Source organism: Jaculus jaculus, chromosome 3 (assembly GCF_020740685.1).
Source record: "Jaculus jaculus isolate mJacJac1 chromosome 3, mJacJac1.mat.Y.cur, whole genome shotgun sequence".
Classification (NCBI taxonomy): domain Eukaryota; kingdom Metazoa; phylum Chordata; class Mammalia; order Rodentia; family Dipodidae; genus Jaculus; species Jaculus jaculus.
This window is the reverse complement of record NC_059104.1, coordinates 77,084,663-77,101,660: the sequence shown is the minus strand read 5'-3', so window position 1 is coordinate 77,101,660 and position 16,998 is coordinate 77,084,663. Positions and strand designations below refer to the sequence as shown.

Here is a 16,998-nt window from a genome sequence, read left to right as displayed (position 1 = left end):
CTGGATATTGGCTGGTTGGCATATGGGTATGGTAGATGTGTAGATAGCTGAGTGGTATGTGACTGGATAGGTGGTGGTCATTTACTGTGTGACTGGCTGAGTAGTATGTGTACAGTGGGGAATATGGGAGGTTTATGATGTGTGTCTGTCTGCGTGTGGAGATGTACTGTGGAAAAGAAGTGTGGCTGGGTGGGTGGTGCATATGTGTGCATGTACATGTATGAGTGAGTAGTTGGTAAGCAGATCAGAAGGCAGGTATCTGTTCCACATACAGAGGGACTTTCTATTCAGCCCTCAGGATCCTTGGATATGTAAGCAGCTGACACCTTCCCCCTGAGGCTTCAGGCTAGGGTTTATACACAGGCCCTATGGGCAGTGCCAATAGGAGCCTGGCAGTCCACTTCAACACAGGAAGCTCAGGTTTCCTCTCCATGCTGTTGTCTGTTTTCTACTCTGGATAGTTGACTCCTCCATGCCATCTCAGTTCCTACATCCTCCTGCTTGGTGGCTTCTAACATCCTTGCCATCCCTTGTACAGGTTGAACATCCTTATCCCCAAACAGATCAGAAATTCTCAGTCTTTAAAGTTCTTGTGTGTGGACATGTTATTTCAAAGTGGCATTCCACAACTGACCTCATGTGACAAATCTCAGTCAAATTGTTGTATAAACTTACCTCAGATTATGTATATGCATGTTTAGCTTGTCCTATATCCATAATCTCATAACATATTTGCAAATATTCCAAAATAAAAAATGAAAAATATCTCAAATACCAAACACCTCTGGTTCCAAGCAATCGTAGTGGAAAAGGAGTACTGATCCATTTTTCGGCTGTGGACACTCTCCATTCTTTTATCCTGAACTTCTTTCTGCTCTACCTCTCTGTCTATACAGTGACCCTGCCATGCTCCATCAAGTGTTCAGTATAATACACAAGAGACTGTGAGGAATCTTGCAAGAGTTATTAGGATATTTTATGTGTACTAATTCATTTGAGCCAAGGAAAATCCAGCCACAGGACTGAATGAGAGACCCACTATTCATGAAGCAAGCTCTTGTGTGATGTTTCCACACTGCTCTTTCCTTGGCTTTCACCTTGTTACTGGATGATTTCCTTTCCTCATCTTTCAAATTTCAGCTGATTTGTCACTTTGAAAGTTCACAGACATAGCTGTCAAGATCAGCCTCTCCTTACTGACACTTGTAGATGGTCACATCTCATTCTTAAACCTATCTCAGTTATGGTATCATAATCTTATCAATGTTTGTTTGGTGTATGCGTGTCTTCTGTTAGACTAAAACTTTGCAAGTACACTATAAACATTTCTTTTTGGTTTTTCAAAGTATTAAGGTAGGGTCTCACTCTAACCGAGGCTGACCTGGAATTCACTATGTAGTCTAAGGGTGATCTTGAATGCTTGGCAATCCTCCAACCTTTGCCTCCTGAACGCTGGGATTAAAGATGTCAGGCCTAAATTTTGTCTCAGTACCAAGAACAGGACCCAGGATTTCATATACATATTTAAAGCACAATATCTCTTATATCACAACCCCAATCCAACCAGAATGATTTTAATTTAGGCATTGCATTTCCAGTGCCTAACAAACATTTTCAAATAGTAATCACTCAATAAATAATATGTCAAATACATGAATGTGCATGGTACTGTACATCATTCTTAGATAAATAAGACAAGATCTCTATCAGCGAGAATTCCACAATCATGACATAACAACTCTCAAACCAACTTGACTATGAAAATTACTAGATACATGAAAAAGGGCATTTATATCCCTTTTCTTATTTCTGCTGATGTACTGAGTGCCATTTTGCCTTTACCATAACAACATCAACCTGGGATAGGGAATGGGGTCAGGGAGAGGAGAGTTAATCAGAATTAAAGATTTATGAGTAAACCATATGAAAATCTATGTCTTTGATAAAAAAACAATACAAATGTTAAAAAAGGAGAGAGTTTAGGCGGAGATATCTTGTGCCAATAAGCCATAGATTGTTAGCAAAAAAGTTTCAGTGTCAGGGGTAGTATATCTCCAAGTGAGTTGTTGGTTACAGAGGTCACTGATGACCTCCAAACAGTACAGGCTATTTTAAGGTTCTTAATTGTCCACCAGCGCTAGATGATAAAAACCCTGTTGCTGAAGACACCACATACTTGGGCTGCAGGACACTGAGAAGTCAAGCTGTTGGCTAGCTGTAATGGTGCTGGAAAGAGCTGTGCTTCTTTTAGGGGAGAAAAGTCATCAACGGTCTTGACCACCAGTGAACCCCTGCAAGTTTTACAGTTTACCAGCCAGGGAAAATTTTCCACCTAGTACAGTGATGGTTTGTTATGTGGGAAAGCAACTGCTCTCTGATTTGATTTGAGGCCCCTCTCTATGAGAAGGAATTTATGTTTGGTATTGAAAACTTAATCAAATGCCTATGGCTGGGGAGGTCATAAGTTCTAAGAGGTAAACTGCTACTGTTGTGTGTAGCCACCAAACTTCCTTCTAAATATATATGTTTATGCCCATATGTTAATGCTACTCACACTTTTCAAGAGGAAATGTCCTCTGTGGAGACTCAAAATTCATGAAAGTGCTGAAAAGAAATGCCAATGGAGTGTTTAGCACTAGGTGAAACAACCCTATCACACCATCCCAGGCTTACAGCCCATTGTAGAAGAGGTGGCAGAAAGAATATAAGAGCCAAAGGAAATGGAGTAGTGCTTTAAAATACTGTCTTCCTGACACAAAGCAGCCTTAGCACTCATGACCTCACAGTGGTTGATGTTACCTATACAAGACATGTATAATAGGAGGGAAAAATAATGACATCAAAAAAGAAGAGAGGCAACTTGAAAAGAAGGAGGGATTCAGTGGAGAGAAGTTCAGAAGGGGGAAGATGGAGAGAGGTGGAAAAGGAATGTGATCCTGGTATATTGTCTAATTGCATGCAGGTTATCCATAAAAGGTTGAAAAACATAGCCAGGCATGGTGGTGCACACCTTTATTCCCAGCACTTGGGAGACAGAGGTAGGTGGATCACCATGAGTTTGAGGCCACCCTGAGGCTACATAGTGAATTACAGGTTAGCCTGGGCTAGAGCGAGACCCTGTGTCAAAAACAAACAAAAATAACTTTTAAAAATGGAACATCAAATTGTATAAGTACCACTTGGTCACATTCCTGTGTCATCTATATGTATCTATCCAACAGTTTACTTCTCATAAAGGATGGAATTCTTCCTTATATCATTCATTGGCCCCAGGGGTCCCTACTAACAGGCATCCTGAATGAATATGTTGAGACATTTCAGTTTATATTAAGGCAATAACCAGCTTAGAGCCACATCAGCATTTTTATCTGATGCTCTGTGAGCCCCACAACTCTGCGGCTTCAGCTCTGAGCTGCGGCCGATGTCTACTTGACAATTCTGAGCTGGTATTTATTGATGATTATAAGCCCCAGAATGAATAACTATGGCTAAACATTCTCTGCACATTCCCAACCATCCCTAAGTCTCATTCTAGCTCTGCAGATGGGTAAGCTGCTTGACAGGGCAATGCAACATCCCAGACATGTTTGTGGATTCAGAGGGACAGAAAAAAGGGTAGAGGAGAATAAGCTGACTTCAGTATTTGATTTGGGCTGGCAGTATGTTCATGCAGCCATTCAATAATCTATTCATTCAAAAAGTACTCTGATAACTTATTATACGACACTGTGCCAGGCACTGAGGGCATGCCTGAGAATTAAAGGATGTGCATGAACCATATTATCTGGATGAAGGAGAGACATAAAACCAGCATATAAACTCACAGTGTTGGAAAGAGAAGCTTGGTACTAAACACTTGCATGAAAAACAAAAGTCTATTTTACCTTAAAACACCAAGGAATGTTCTACTGGGAAAACAATACTTAAGCCAAACTCTAGAGGGGGAAATATATTTCAGTGAAAAAAAATATCTAGAAAGATGAGAATTTTTAAGATCACGTGACACCTTTGAGGAAAAAGGAGATGAAGGAACTGAGATTACCCAGAGTGAGTATAGCCAAGAGTGGGGAACCAGATGAAAGTAGGTGGGGAGCAGCAGTACACCATGAATTTATAAATCTTGTGCAATATTTTGAATTCTGTTCTGAACTCATCTGGAAGTTTACCCAATTTGGGTGACATCTCACATATTTTGGTAAACAACAACTGAGACCAAAGGAAGATTTATCAGGTGATTAAGGAAAAAACAAGACAGAGCTAGAGAGATGGCTCAGCAGTTGAAGCATTTGCCTGTGAAACCTAAGGACCAAGGTTTGATTTTACAGTACCCATGTAAGCCAGATGCACAAGGTGAAGCACATGTCTGAAGTGCATTTGCAGTGGTTGGAGGCCCTGGTGAGCCCAGTTTCTCTCTCTCTCTCTCTCTCTCTCTCTCTCTCTCTCTCTCTCTCTCTCTCTCCCTCTCTCTCTCTCTCTCTCTCTCTGTGTGTGTGTGTGTGTTTCTCATTGCAAGTAAATAAAACTAAATTTATTTAAGAGAGAGAGAGAAACAGACAGAGAATAGCAGGGCCTCCAGCCACTGCAAACAAACTCCAGACACATGCTCCCCCTTGTGCATCTGGCTTATGTAGGTCCTAGGGAATTGAAACTGGGTCCTTTGGCTTTTCAGACAAATGCCTTAACCCCTAAGGCATCCCTCCAGCCCCAAACTATTTTTTAAAAAGGAAAGAACAAGACAATTACAATCCACTAGCCAACAAATACATATGGTAAAACAGCATTCGTAAATTCTCACGTTGAAGAATGACCACTTAGACCATTTCAGAGACTGTCCAGTGAAGTGCCTAGCGTGCTGGTTTTCTCTATATTGTATTTAAGTGTGAAATCTGATTGGTACATATCATCTCCCCATGCATATAGCCATGCTAATCACTGGCATGTGCCCTGATGCACTGATTCAGTTTGGCCCTTCCAGGAGTCTTACAACATCACACAGCATCATCACTACTCCTGAAAGAGAATGTACTTGCATCATAACTATAATGTTTTACACACACCCAGAACATTGCCCTAAGATATCTCAGAGCATTTTGCAAAGAAATGTTTGTTTAGACTAACAAATGATTGTTACTCTAGTGGCTGCAGGAGAGTTTCAGCCTTTCAGTACCTAGGGTCTGGATGGGAGAGATACCCTGAGACAAGCACAAGCTTTGCTTCTAGCAGCCACCAACTTGGGTGCAGAGGTGAGTGGATGGATGCACTAGGAGTCTTTGTAGAGTCTATGCAGTGCTGGGGGCGGATTCACACATCCATGGCTGTGTCTGATGCAGGATTTTTGCCATATGTGCCCATAGGGAGAGGACCCAAGCTGAAGGCTATAGTTGGCATTTGAGAAGAACAAGAATTAGAGCTTTCTTTCTGCATGGAAATGTAGTTGTGATGTGGGGAGTAGATAAACTCTGGTTGTAAGCATGTCTGTAATACACACACGTGCATGTGTGTGCACGTGCATGTGGGAAAGAGAAGGAGTCTGATTGTCAAAGGATGATGATAAGACAGTGTGCCTTTTTGCATACCTTCAGGGAAGTCATGGCAGCACACTTGTATTTATGTTCACCTCTGGGTTAGGTTTTCTTTCTGTACCATTCTCAGAGCTGCACTACTTTCTTACCCTATCCTGAATGCACCTGAATGAATGGCATTTACATCCATAAGTTGGAGCTGTGTTCTCTAACCTACTCTGTCATCCCCACCCTACCAAGATATACGCAAACAAGCCTGTAAAAATAAATAGCAAATTCTAAGCCTTAGGATCACACCTATGGCATAAATGGCAAGAGGAGCATGGACTGCACTGAGATCAAGGTGAGGAGTGGGAGAGAAATACAGAGCTGCCCCAAAGTGACACCAACCTGCCAGCTTGTTGCTGTCAGGTTTGCATTGCTGGTAGAAATCACCCAACCAAGAGCAGTTTGTGGGGAAAAGAGGTTTATTTTGGCTTACAGACTTAAGAGGAAGCTGCAAGATGGCAGGGGGAAACAATGGCATGAACAGAGGGTGGATATCACCCCCTGGCCCACATAAGGTGGATAACAGGAACAGGAAAGTGTCCCAAACACTGGCATAGGGAAGCTGACTATAGCACACATAAGCCTGCCCCCCAAAATACAATCCCTCTAGGAGCCTTCAATTTCCAATTGCCATCAGCTGGGAAACCTAACATCCAGAATACCTAAGATTATGGGAGACACCTGACCCAAACCACCACATTCTGACCCTGCCCCCACCAAAACTGATAATCATATATGATGTAAAATTCAATGCATTCATCCAAACTTAAAAGTCCTCATAGTTTTTAGCAATTCCAATGGTGTTCACACATCCCCATAATCCAAGATCTGTTAACTGAGCCATAATACCAAAAAATAACCTCAAAAACCCTATAATGACACAGAATAAATATGCACACTGCAAAAGATGGCACTGGGCATAACAAAGAAACATTCAACCAATACAAAATTTAAAACAACCAGGGCAAACATCAACTCTGTAACTTCAAGTCCAACAACTTGCCAGTGACAAATCTCCAAGTCCCATAGTTCAAACCAGCAGCAAGTCTCTGGCATTCCAATTCCACCCCTCCAGATAGGCTACTCACAGTCCTGAAAATCTTCATTGGGCCCGACAGCTTTCCTTGGCAGCCACCTCATGGTCCCAGCATCTCCACTGGGTCTCCACTGCAATCCACGGTTCATCCTCATGGCCCCATTGGGTTTCCATGCAGGCATCCAGCAAACCTGCTTCACACTGCCCATAGACATTTCCAGAACACATAACCGTGTTGCAAACTCAATGATCCTCTCTTTCCTGCATTTCTTCTACTCCACAATACCAGGTAGGTTGCCAATTTGTTAATCCAGGGAGAATAAAGCAAAGTTCGAAGAATGGGACACTCCTTGAGCACTCAGGCCCCTTCAAGAGAGTTAACACTCTAAGTGCAGGTCAGCTGGCCCAATCTCAAAGACTGTAATATCTCAAACAATTTGCAGGTGAATAGCCATCAGTTTAGGCCTAAAGATTTCATTTCCTCTGTGCCATATCCCTCTGCTCACAACAGTTCATTTCTACACAGTGCAACCTTGCACAACTTCTCAGGACACGGGCATAACAGCAAGCCTCACACAAACTGCTAGCCCAGTCAAAGCAAAGCTCTTTTTCATCCTCATATGCCAAACCTCACAGTCCATAGTTCTTACTATATTCAGGCCTTTCAACTCTGACCAGAATAGTCTATCAAGCTATACTTATAGCACTGCAAGGCATCTTTTAGATCAAGGTTTCAAATTCATCCACATTCCTCTTGAAAATTAGTTCTAAAAGTCCAAAGCCATACAGTCAGGTGTCTAGCAGCAATCCCACTCCTAGATACTGAAGGACCCAGAAACCAAATGATGCCATAACAGGCTTTAGTAGAGTGCTGCCCTGGTTAGGCCTAAATTACAAGTTTTAGTTTAAACAAAGAAACTAAGGGGCAGCTGCCCTGCCCCCTGCCCAGGACACCTGAGACCGGCCAAAGACTTGTCCCTCCTACCTCCCTGTTTCGGCCAATCGAAATACATACAAATGTTATTTACTGCTTGTTGCTCAGTTACCTAGCTCCCGCCTGCCAACCTTGCCACCAATGTCCTAAGAAATCAAGCAATCATGTACTCATTCCCTACTTCTTTGTTCAAATCCCTATTAAAAAAAAAAAAAAAAAAAAAAAAACCTGCCCCCCCTGTTGCTCGGGGCTCTTGTACAGACCCACTGCATTGGTGAAGTCAAGAGACCAAGCTTAAACCCGAAGTAAAGCTCCTTGCCCTTGCATACCTGTTTGGTTCTCCTTGGTGGTCACTGGGGGTGACGAGAACTGGGCATAACAACACCACTTTACTGTTGCAGTCAGGTTCACATTGCTGGTAGAAATCACCCAACAAAGAGCAGCTTGTGGGGAAAGAGGTATATTTTGGCTTATAGGCTCAAGGAGAAGCTCCACAATGGCAGGAAAAACGACAATATTAGAAGAGGGTGGACATCAGCCCCTGACCAACATAAGGTGGACCATAGCAACAGGAGAGTGTGCCAAACACTGGCAAGGGGAAACTGGCTATAGCACCCATAAGCCCACTCCCAACAATACACCATGTCCAGGGGGCTTTAATTTCAAATTGCCATCAGCTGGGGAACCTAACATCCAGAACACCTAAGTTTTTCTGGGACACCTGACTCAACCCACCACACAGCTCCATATCTAGAAGGTGCTAGTCAAATTCAGAGGCAAAACATCCACAGTTTCTGACAGCCTGGTTTGTCAGAAGCCACAGGTCACCTGTGCACTGACACTTGAGATCAGTGACAGGAAGTTGCTTCCCTCTCACCTCCCTCCCTAGTCCCAGGGCAGCCATTCACACCACACCCAGCTTCAGGTAAAACATGTCAGAGAGTAAAACATGCCTCTGTTGTATCTGTTGTGATATGAATTCAGAAGACTTCACCCTTTACTAACCATCTAACCCAGGTTCTGCTTTCTGTCTGACAAGGAAACAAAAAGCATAAATAGCTGGAACACATTTTTACAGACTGGTAAACTGAATCTGAGAATGCCTTGAGCCAACTATATGAACTCTAAATCAGAGCTGATGAGTCACAGACAAGGCTCCTGAGATGCTAGTGATCCAATGCTGATGTATCTTCACCAAAGCATTGCAATGCAATTCTTCCAGGAAACCAAAGGGGACACATCTTGGGCCCTAGTTTTCCACAACAGGAAACCCAAAGTTTGCTAGTATCCAGACCAGCATGTATACATCAGTGCAGCTCAAAATGAAGGAAAAAGAACAATTTCCTATTTTATTGGATCTATTATTTTGAGGCAGGAAATGCCTTAATACATTTTGTTAATCAGAACATGTATAAAGTCTTGTGGAGAAAAAGTGTATTTTGCTACTTTTTATCGCCATCTACGAGTCATCATAGATCCGGTCTATCTTCCTCTTTCTTCAACAATGAAGCCCATTCTCTCCTGGTATCCTACATATGAACATTCTTCTCTTTTGGTCCTATTTCTAGGAAACTGGAAAGAGGATCTTTTTTTTTTTTTTTTTTTTTTTTTTTTTTTAATGATAAGCATTCAGAAGACTTTGCCTTCTTACCATCTAACCTAGGTTTATCTGTTGTGTCTAATAACAGACAAGGAGCATGCTTCACTGGAATCTATCCTACAGACAGGTAGACTGAGACTTGGGGAACAACTTGGGGACTTGGGGACAACTAATGAACTAATGAACTAAATGAATTCTAAATCAAAGAGTATCACTTCTCAGCTTTTAGCATGCTCCAAGGATTAAGTGGAAGCCCATCAAATGAGAAATATAGTCTGTCCCGTGATGTGCTAATGCAGGTGCCTTTTCCAGTGGCTGACAGCTAACTTGTGAGACCAAGGTCAGGCCTACTAGACAAAACGTGCAGATGACTACTTAATAAAACTCCTATGATCTTCCAGGCTACAGAGATGTGGCTTGTGTGCCACCATGAGAACAAAAACACATAGGACTTGAGTATAGGATAGTCTCAAGCTACCTGGGATCTTTGACTCAGCTCAAGATAACACTGTCCAGCTCCAGGTGACAAGTGTCTTCTTCCTAGCTGCTATTGACATTGGCCAGTGCTGAACAGCAGCAGGATGTTGTCTGACCTTATTAAAATGTCAATCATTTTAAAGGATTGAAGGCCTCACACTAGCTGGGGAGATGGTTATGAAACTACTATTGGCAAAAAGATGAGGTCTTACTAATAACCAGATGCCTGGTCCTCATTCCTCTTTCTCAGTAATTAGCACTTAGCATTCTCCATCTTGATGCCTTTTTCACAACAGACAATCCAATCAGATTTCTCAATACTAAGCATTTGTGACACAATTCATCAAATTTGGTCTCAGTCCAAATACCAACAATCCAAGAAGCTTCCTAAAGAAAGGGGAATGACTAGGGAGGAAGAATCCTCAAACTCTGGAAATTTTTTAAACAAGCCTAATGTTTTCTATCATTCCATAGACAATGTGTGCTTTAAAATTGCTAAGATACCAGGTCACAAATCCAGGTTCCAGGTCTGTGTACAGACTCAACTCCATACAGATAGGGCTGACAGGGACTCCTCCTCATAGTCATGTCCCGCTCTGAGCACAGGAAAGAGACCCACACAGAAGGGGCTGCAGAGAGATGGACAACAAGGAGAAAAACTGTGCACAGTAGAAAAGCAGCCTTGTATCTTATAAATCCAGTCTCTTCTTCAGACTATGGATTTCCAGAATGGGTCCTTAGTACAAAACAGTAGTACCATTTGCTAACCAGAAACTCAAATGCTGTCGGCTATAGACAGTAGTTTTGAACTATAGAGAAACTGGTCTGGAAGTTATAAAAAGAGCCAGAAGAGCATGGGGTGCTAGCTGTTTATCAATGTTCCTGTCTAAAATGGACAGACATCACATTTTAATCTGATATCCTCTCTCTGGGTGAGCCTCCCTGCCCTATTCAACTCATTTTCCCACAAAGACCCTAGACCCAAAATCATAAAGGTTCTCAGAGTTGGGGATGTGGCTCGGGGGAAGGGCACAAGTGCTTATGGAGGACTTTGGTTCCATCCACAGGGGAAAAAAAAAAAAAAATGGAAGAAGAAAAGTTGCCCCTCATCTTTGTCTCTCTTCTTACCTGAGGCAACTCACCCCCACCTGAATGCCCAGAATATAAGGACTGAGTACTTAGCATGACAAAGTGTCAACTATAGCCCTCTTTAACACAGTTTGTCCCTTCAACTGTCTTGCCATAGATGCTCTGCCTAGAAAAGCAATTTATGGGCACCAGTCTGTCCTTGGTAGGTAAGAGCAATAACATTAACCTGAAAATGATTCTGAGGTAGAAAGGTATTTTACCAAGAAACAAAAAGCTGCAAAATGAAATGGCATGGAGACCTAACCAGGTCAGAGTTTTGTTATTACATTAGGCTGTCTTTACATGCTGGGAGAGTAAATGACTAACGAGCCAGTGTTATCCCTGTGGGGAAAAAAGCATCATTTGCAATAAAGAAAAAAAGTAAAAAGAAGTCTAAAGACACCATGAAGGAAGTAAATAAGAAGGAAAGGAGACAGCACATAATTTATGAGTTCAACTGGGGAGCAGGTTCTTGACCCCCTGGAGATGTATCCTTTCCCCTCACTCCACTTGCATCCTCGCCATACCTATACCTACTTCTTATTCAGGCCTCCCTCTTAGGGGATAGTGGCCCTCAGAGCAGGTGGCAGACCGTGTCCAGGAGTATAAAGAGGACCCTAGGCTGATACTTGTGTCCCGAAAGGCCAGAGTGCTATAGTAGACTTGTCACCCTCCTGCCGATGCTCAAGGTGCAGGAACCCAAGTGCAGCTCCAAGTCGAGCAGCTAGCCTTAGGCAAGCCAGGCTTACCAACTCCTCATCAGTGTTGTGTAGCGATTGCTTTCTAGGGTGCCAAGGGACCCCTACAGGTAGGTTTTGCCCCAGTTTTCAGCTTTCTTCAGGGGGAATTGCATTGCAGCATCAGCCCACTGAAGTCCCATGCTCTCTCTCCTAATGACAGAGCTGAGGGGTGCATACAACCTGTCAGGTGCATCCATCAGCCATCCTTCCACTTCCTTCCCCTAGCCCATAAAAGTCCCTATCTAACACAGTCAGAGTGGTGAGGCCCTTGACGCTGGGACCTTGAATAAGCAGAGAAGCTTGTCTCTCTCCACAGGATCCAGAGCACCCACCAGACTCCCTCTACCAGGCTCAAGCAGGTACAGAGCAATGGACTCAGCCTCTAGACCTTTCCATCCAGCCCAGCCCAGAGAGGCTGGCTGCAATTACTTAAACACTAGAAATTGGAACAGGAAAACACCCAACTTAGACAAACATCTGAGAACATGGTTAGCAGGGCCCATTTCTCCCTAGAAACATAAAATTTGAAACTGCAAGAAATTGAAACAATAAAATGCAAAGTTAATGAAGATTTTTTAATTGAACATTAAAAATGACAAAACATTATACAAGCATTTCTTTTTATTTGTTCAAACCTTTCTTCTTTCTCCCCAATAATTTCCCTTTCTCCTAATCTTACTTTGATGGTGTAGAAGTACTGGGGGAAACAACTTGACCAAGGGGCTCTGAACACAAAATGCAAAACGGTGTGTTTTACTTATTAACAAATGCATACGGTTTAAAAATCTTATCATTCACATCTCTGTACATACGTATTGGAATTTAGGTTTAAACTAATATTTAACGCAAAGCATGCATCTCAATTTACAACCCCCCCTGCTTCCTCCCTCCCCCAGAAAAATTGCAGAAGAAAAGAAAGAAAGAAATCCCCCAGGGACCTATTGAAGCTGCCTAAAACCTTGACCGGTGTGAACAGCCCCTTCAGCATTGTGTACAGACGCCTGCAGACATTCAGTTGTTGGCTTGCAAAGGAATCTAGTGCAATTACCAAACCTACTGAGAGGTGTAGAATGTGCACCTACTCTACTAAGCTTAGGAAGATGGCTGCATCTTACCTGTGCCCTGCAGGTTTGTTTCCCCCCAACAAGTAAGTGTTGTAAGAAACCTACTTTCTTCCTTAAGGGACCTAGCAATCTCAGATTCACAGACCAGATCCACCCTTCTCTCAGTTTGGAGGCTTCAAATTCTGTAAGGGGGAACTCTTGTTTCTGCTATAAGGAGTGACATGGGGAAACATTGATTAGTGGATCTCCAAGGCATAATCTGCCCATTTGGTGGAAGGATAAAGAAAGTACAAGAGGTGGTAGAATAATGAATTCATGAACAGAGGAGAAGGGATGTGGGGAGGTAGGGACTGAAGGGGGAGTAAAGAAGTTTCCTAAGGAAGAGAGAGGGGAGAAAGAGGAAAACACAGGAGAGAAAAGACACACAGCAGAGGGACAGAAAACACACACACATGAAAGAGAAAGAGAGAGAGAGAAGAGGAGGGGAGAGAAAAGGAGAGGAGAGGAGGCAGAGATCTCCAGGGATACAAAAAAAGCAAAAGAAGCAGGGACTGAGAAAGAAGAGACGTGGATCCCTCCTTTAGGTCTCAAAAGCTGGGCAATTAAGAAGAAATAAAAGATGTTTCTCATAAAAAAAAAAAAAAGCTGGGCAAGAAGGATTGATTTGTGCTTGGGAGTTTCCACCCCTCTTCTCTTATTGCTGGGACCATAACTGGTTAATGCCAGTGGCGCCTTTCACAGAACCAGCAGTGCCTCACAGCCCAGTGCAAATCTCGAACCCAGCTCACCACCAGCTCACCACCGACTCCCCAGGCAAACAGCAAATCCCTCCGGTGCTGTGAGCATCTGTGTGCTTGTGAGAGAGCCAGTCAGTGAATGTGTGTGTGCATTTGTGCCTGCACACAGCTAGCCTACTTTCGCTCGCTCACATGCCTCTCACACTCCCTCTCTTCCTCCTTGCCTCTCCCTCTTCCCCCTTCCCCTTCTGCCCTTGCAGTGCAGCGCACATCTCAGGGAGAAAAAAGAAAGCCCCCTTCTTTCCAGGGTACCTGGGATGAAGAGGAGGGCAGTGGTCGCTGAGAAGAAGATCCAGTAGGAGGGATGGTACATCTCGAGGCTGCAGCACTTGCTTGCTCGGAGCTCCTGCTGCTGCTGCTGTTGCTGCTGCTGATTCCTCTATGCTGAATTCTGAGCAGGTTTAAATCCAATGTTTGCAATGGGAGGGAGAGAGCAGAAGAGAGAGCGCGCGCGAGATCGGAGCAGGCAGGCAGCGTCTCTGATTTCTTTTTTTTCTTGCACATACACACAACTGGTAAGATTAATCAGCACCAATCTACGCAGGGCGCAGAGCAGACCTCCTCCAAGGCAAGCATTGGCTCCCTTCTCCTGAGCCGCAACAGGAGACTTTCCTGTTGGGAAGGCTGCCCCTTGCTCACCCCTCACCGCGCAGCAGTGCGGCTGGGATCCCTGTGAGTATGCCAGTGTGGCTGGCGTGGGCACACCCGCTCCTGGGTGGGCAGCGGGGAGGGATCTGTCGCCCTTGGATTAGAGTTAGACCTTATCCTAGCAGGGCTTAGGGCACAATCAAGTGGGAAAGACTGCTTCCTGGCTCAAATAGACTAATGCCCATGCCAAATCCTTATCGTTCCTCCTCCTTCCTGGTCTCCAGGCAAGAATGCAGCGGGAGGAACTGCAGCCCACAGGGAACGCTCAGAGATTCAATGCTCCTATGTCTCCATTCTGCCATCAAAACCACATAGAAGCGACCTGGGCTTCTGGGCAGGAAGATGGGCATATTTACGTGAAGGCCAAAGATGCAAAGAATTGGCCACCCTTCCCCCATTAGAGCATCCTTACACTCTACTAAGTCAAGAACCCAAACAGTTTCTGTGATGCCAGTATATTCAAGGACATATTCAGATTAGGTCTCTAGGATGTGTCCACTTGCCAGAGTCATTCCAAGGAAGGAAAAGGTAGTACTTTGGTACTTCTGGCTCTAGGCCTTACCTGTCTTTTTTAAATCACTGGCCCTTGTGTCTCTTACAGAGTGACACTTTGCAGGGACAGTATTTCTGGGTTAGTTGTACCTCAGAATGTCTCCAGGCTAGATCCCAGCTCTAGCAGCTCTCTCCATAGTATGCTGAGTGGAACACTACTGATCTACACTACGGGTGATGAGAGCAGCACTAGTTATTATAAAAGTACTGGCCAGAGCATTTTTGTTTCAGTGGGCCCTCTAAATAATATGTCTGCTGGGATTCCTCCCCAGCTCAGTGTGTAGGCTGGGCTTTAGCTTTGTGAGGGTCCTTCTAGGTGAGAGCACTCTTCCCTCTTCCCTTGCTGTGAATCCTAATATTCTCTCTACACCTTCAGTGGGACAGGGATGCATGGGGCTTGTTTTAGCCACTCTCACCAGGGCTCTGCTCCATTGGAAAATTATGGGACAGTCAGTTCAGCAAGTACCAACAGCTTGAGAAAGCCTGAACAGCTAATGAGTCCAAATTTAAACCCAGACCTGACTTGCTGTAAAAACAGTTTCTGGGGTAGAGAGATGGCTAAGTGGTTAAGGTGATTGCCTGTGAAAATTAAGGACACAGGTTGGATTTCCCAGAATCCACATAAGTCAGGTCTGGAGTTTGTTTGCAATTTCTAGAGGCCCTGGCATGCCCATTCTCTCTGTCATAAATAAAAAAAAAATTAATTAATTTTTTAAAATAGTTTATATGAAGCAATCAGCTACCCACAAGTTCTTTCTATCAAACAGAAATAGTTTCTAGAAAACAAGGTCTGGGCTGGAGAGGTGGCTCAGGGGTTAAGCGCTTGCTTGTGAAGCCTGAGGAACCGGGTTCGAGGCTCATTTCCTCAGGACCCATGTTAGCCAGATGCACAAGGGGGTGCACGCATCTGGAGTTCCTTTGTAGTGGCTAGTGGCCCTGGAGCGCCCATTCTCTCCCTCTCTCCCTCTCTCCCTGTCTCTCTCTCTCTCTCTCTATCAATGCCTCTTTCTCTCTGTCTGTCGCTCTCAAATAAATAAATAAAAATAAACAAAAAAAATTTTAGAAAACAAGGTCTGTTTGCTTTTAAAGAAGTAGAACAGTTGATCATTTCCCTCTTCCTAAACAAATGATGACTGGTTGTATCATTGCTTGGTACTTATGAAAGTCCTGCTTAAAAACCTTTTGCAGGGCTGGAGAGATGGCTTAGCGGTTAAGCGCTTGCCTGTGAAGCCTAAGGACCCCGGTTCCCCAGGTCCCACGTTAGCCAGATGCACAAGGGGGCGCACGCATCTGGAGTTCGTTTGCAGAGGCTGGAAGCCCTGGTGCGCCCATTCCCTCTCTCTCTCCCTCTATCTGTCTTTCTCTCTGTGTCTGTCGCTCTCAAATAAATAAAAAATAAAAATTAAAAAAAAAAAACCTTTTGCAAAGCTGGCCATAGGAAGAATATTGTTTGTTCTTGTGTATAAAAGGAAAGCCATATATTTGAATATTCCTCTGAAAATTAGCATATTAGTAAATGTTTATAGAAGATAATAGGACACACATACCTTACATATACTTTCTATAGGGTCAACATGTTACTTGTGAGCAAACTAATCAATATTTTCTGAGCAAGGATATCCTCTGACTAAAGTTCAGAAAAAGCATACAAATGACTTGAAGGATGGGGAGGGATGAGGCAGGCCTTAGAGAGAAGGTGCGTAGCTCAAGGAGGAGAGTGCCAGACATACAAAGAGACCTTCCTAGAAGTAGGGAGAAGAGTTGGTGCAGGGATGAGAGTGGGCAGAGAGAAAGACCTGTGATTTAGAAATTCCCTTTGGAGAAGGGGAAGACTATGACAAAAGGACATTAATTTATGGAAATGAGCCTGGAAATCATGCTTAGGATGAACTTTGGGTATTTTTTCTTTTTTTTTTTTTCTTTTTTTCTGAGGTAGGGTCTTGTTCTGGTCCAGACTGACCTGGAATTAACTATGTAGTCTCAGGGTGGCCTCGAATTTATGGTGATCCTCCTACCTCTGCCTCCAGAGTGCTGGGATTAAGGGCATGTGCCACCATGCCCAGCTAACTTTTGGTATTCTTAAGACATAGCCAGGGTCTGAAAGATTCAGGAGCTGGATGGTAGTGGTGAAAGAGGAAAGTTAGGGACTGGATGTAAAACAGAAGAATGAGTTGGCATGGATGATTAATGAACCCTTCGTGGGCTAATGATTTCAGATGTGGCATCATATTTAATCCTTAGCCTTGTCCTCTAAGCAGGCTAATCTTAACTTTTTGAGAGATGAAGCAACTGAGCTTCCAGGAAGTTAAGTAATTTATCCAAGGACGCATAGCTAGTGAGTGACACACCAAAGCTCAAAGCGTTGTTGTTTTCCTGTTTCCTCTCTAACAAGAAACTGTAACCTTGAGACTTAGTGAATATCCTTGTGCCAGGAATTCTGCTATTGGTCTTA

General features: G+C 43.6%; 1 protein-coding gene across 3 annotated transcripts in view; it reads right to left on the bottom strand.

Annotated features, from left to right (window-relative positions):
• The window catches only part of Opcml (opioid binding protein/cell adhesion molecule like), a 1,382,967-nt gene extending 1,368,759 nt beyond the window's left edge, over nt 1-14,208 (bottom strand). For 2 of the 3 annotated variants that reach the window (XM_045145868.1, XM_045145869.1), the window contains exon 1: nt 13,599-14,207. Coding sequence is in view for 1 of the 3 variants with exons in the window: in XM_045145867.1 (XP_045001802.1) it covers nt 13,599-13,659 (61 nt within the window). In the remaining 2 variants the exon portion in view is untranslated. Of the gene's footprint in view, nt 1-13,598 lie in introns of all 3 variants that reach the window. The other variant, XM_045145867.1, reaches the window with a different exon arrangement.
• Between the last annotated feature and the right edge of the window lie 2,790 nt (nt 14,209-16,998).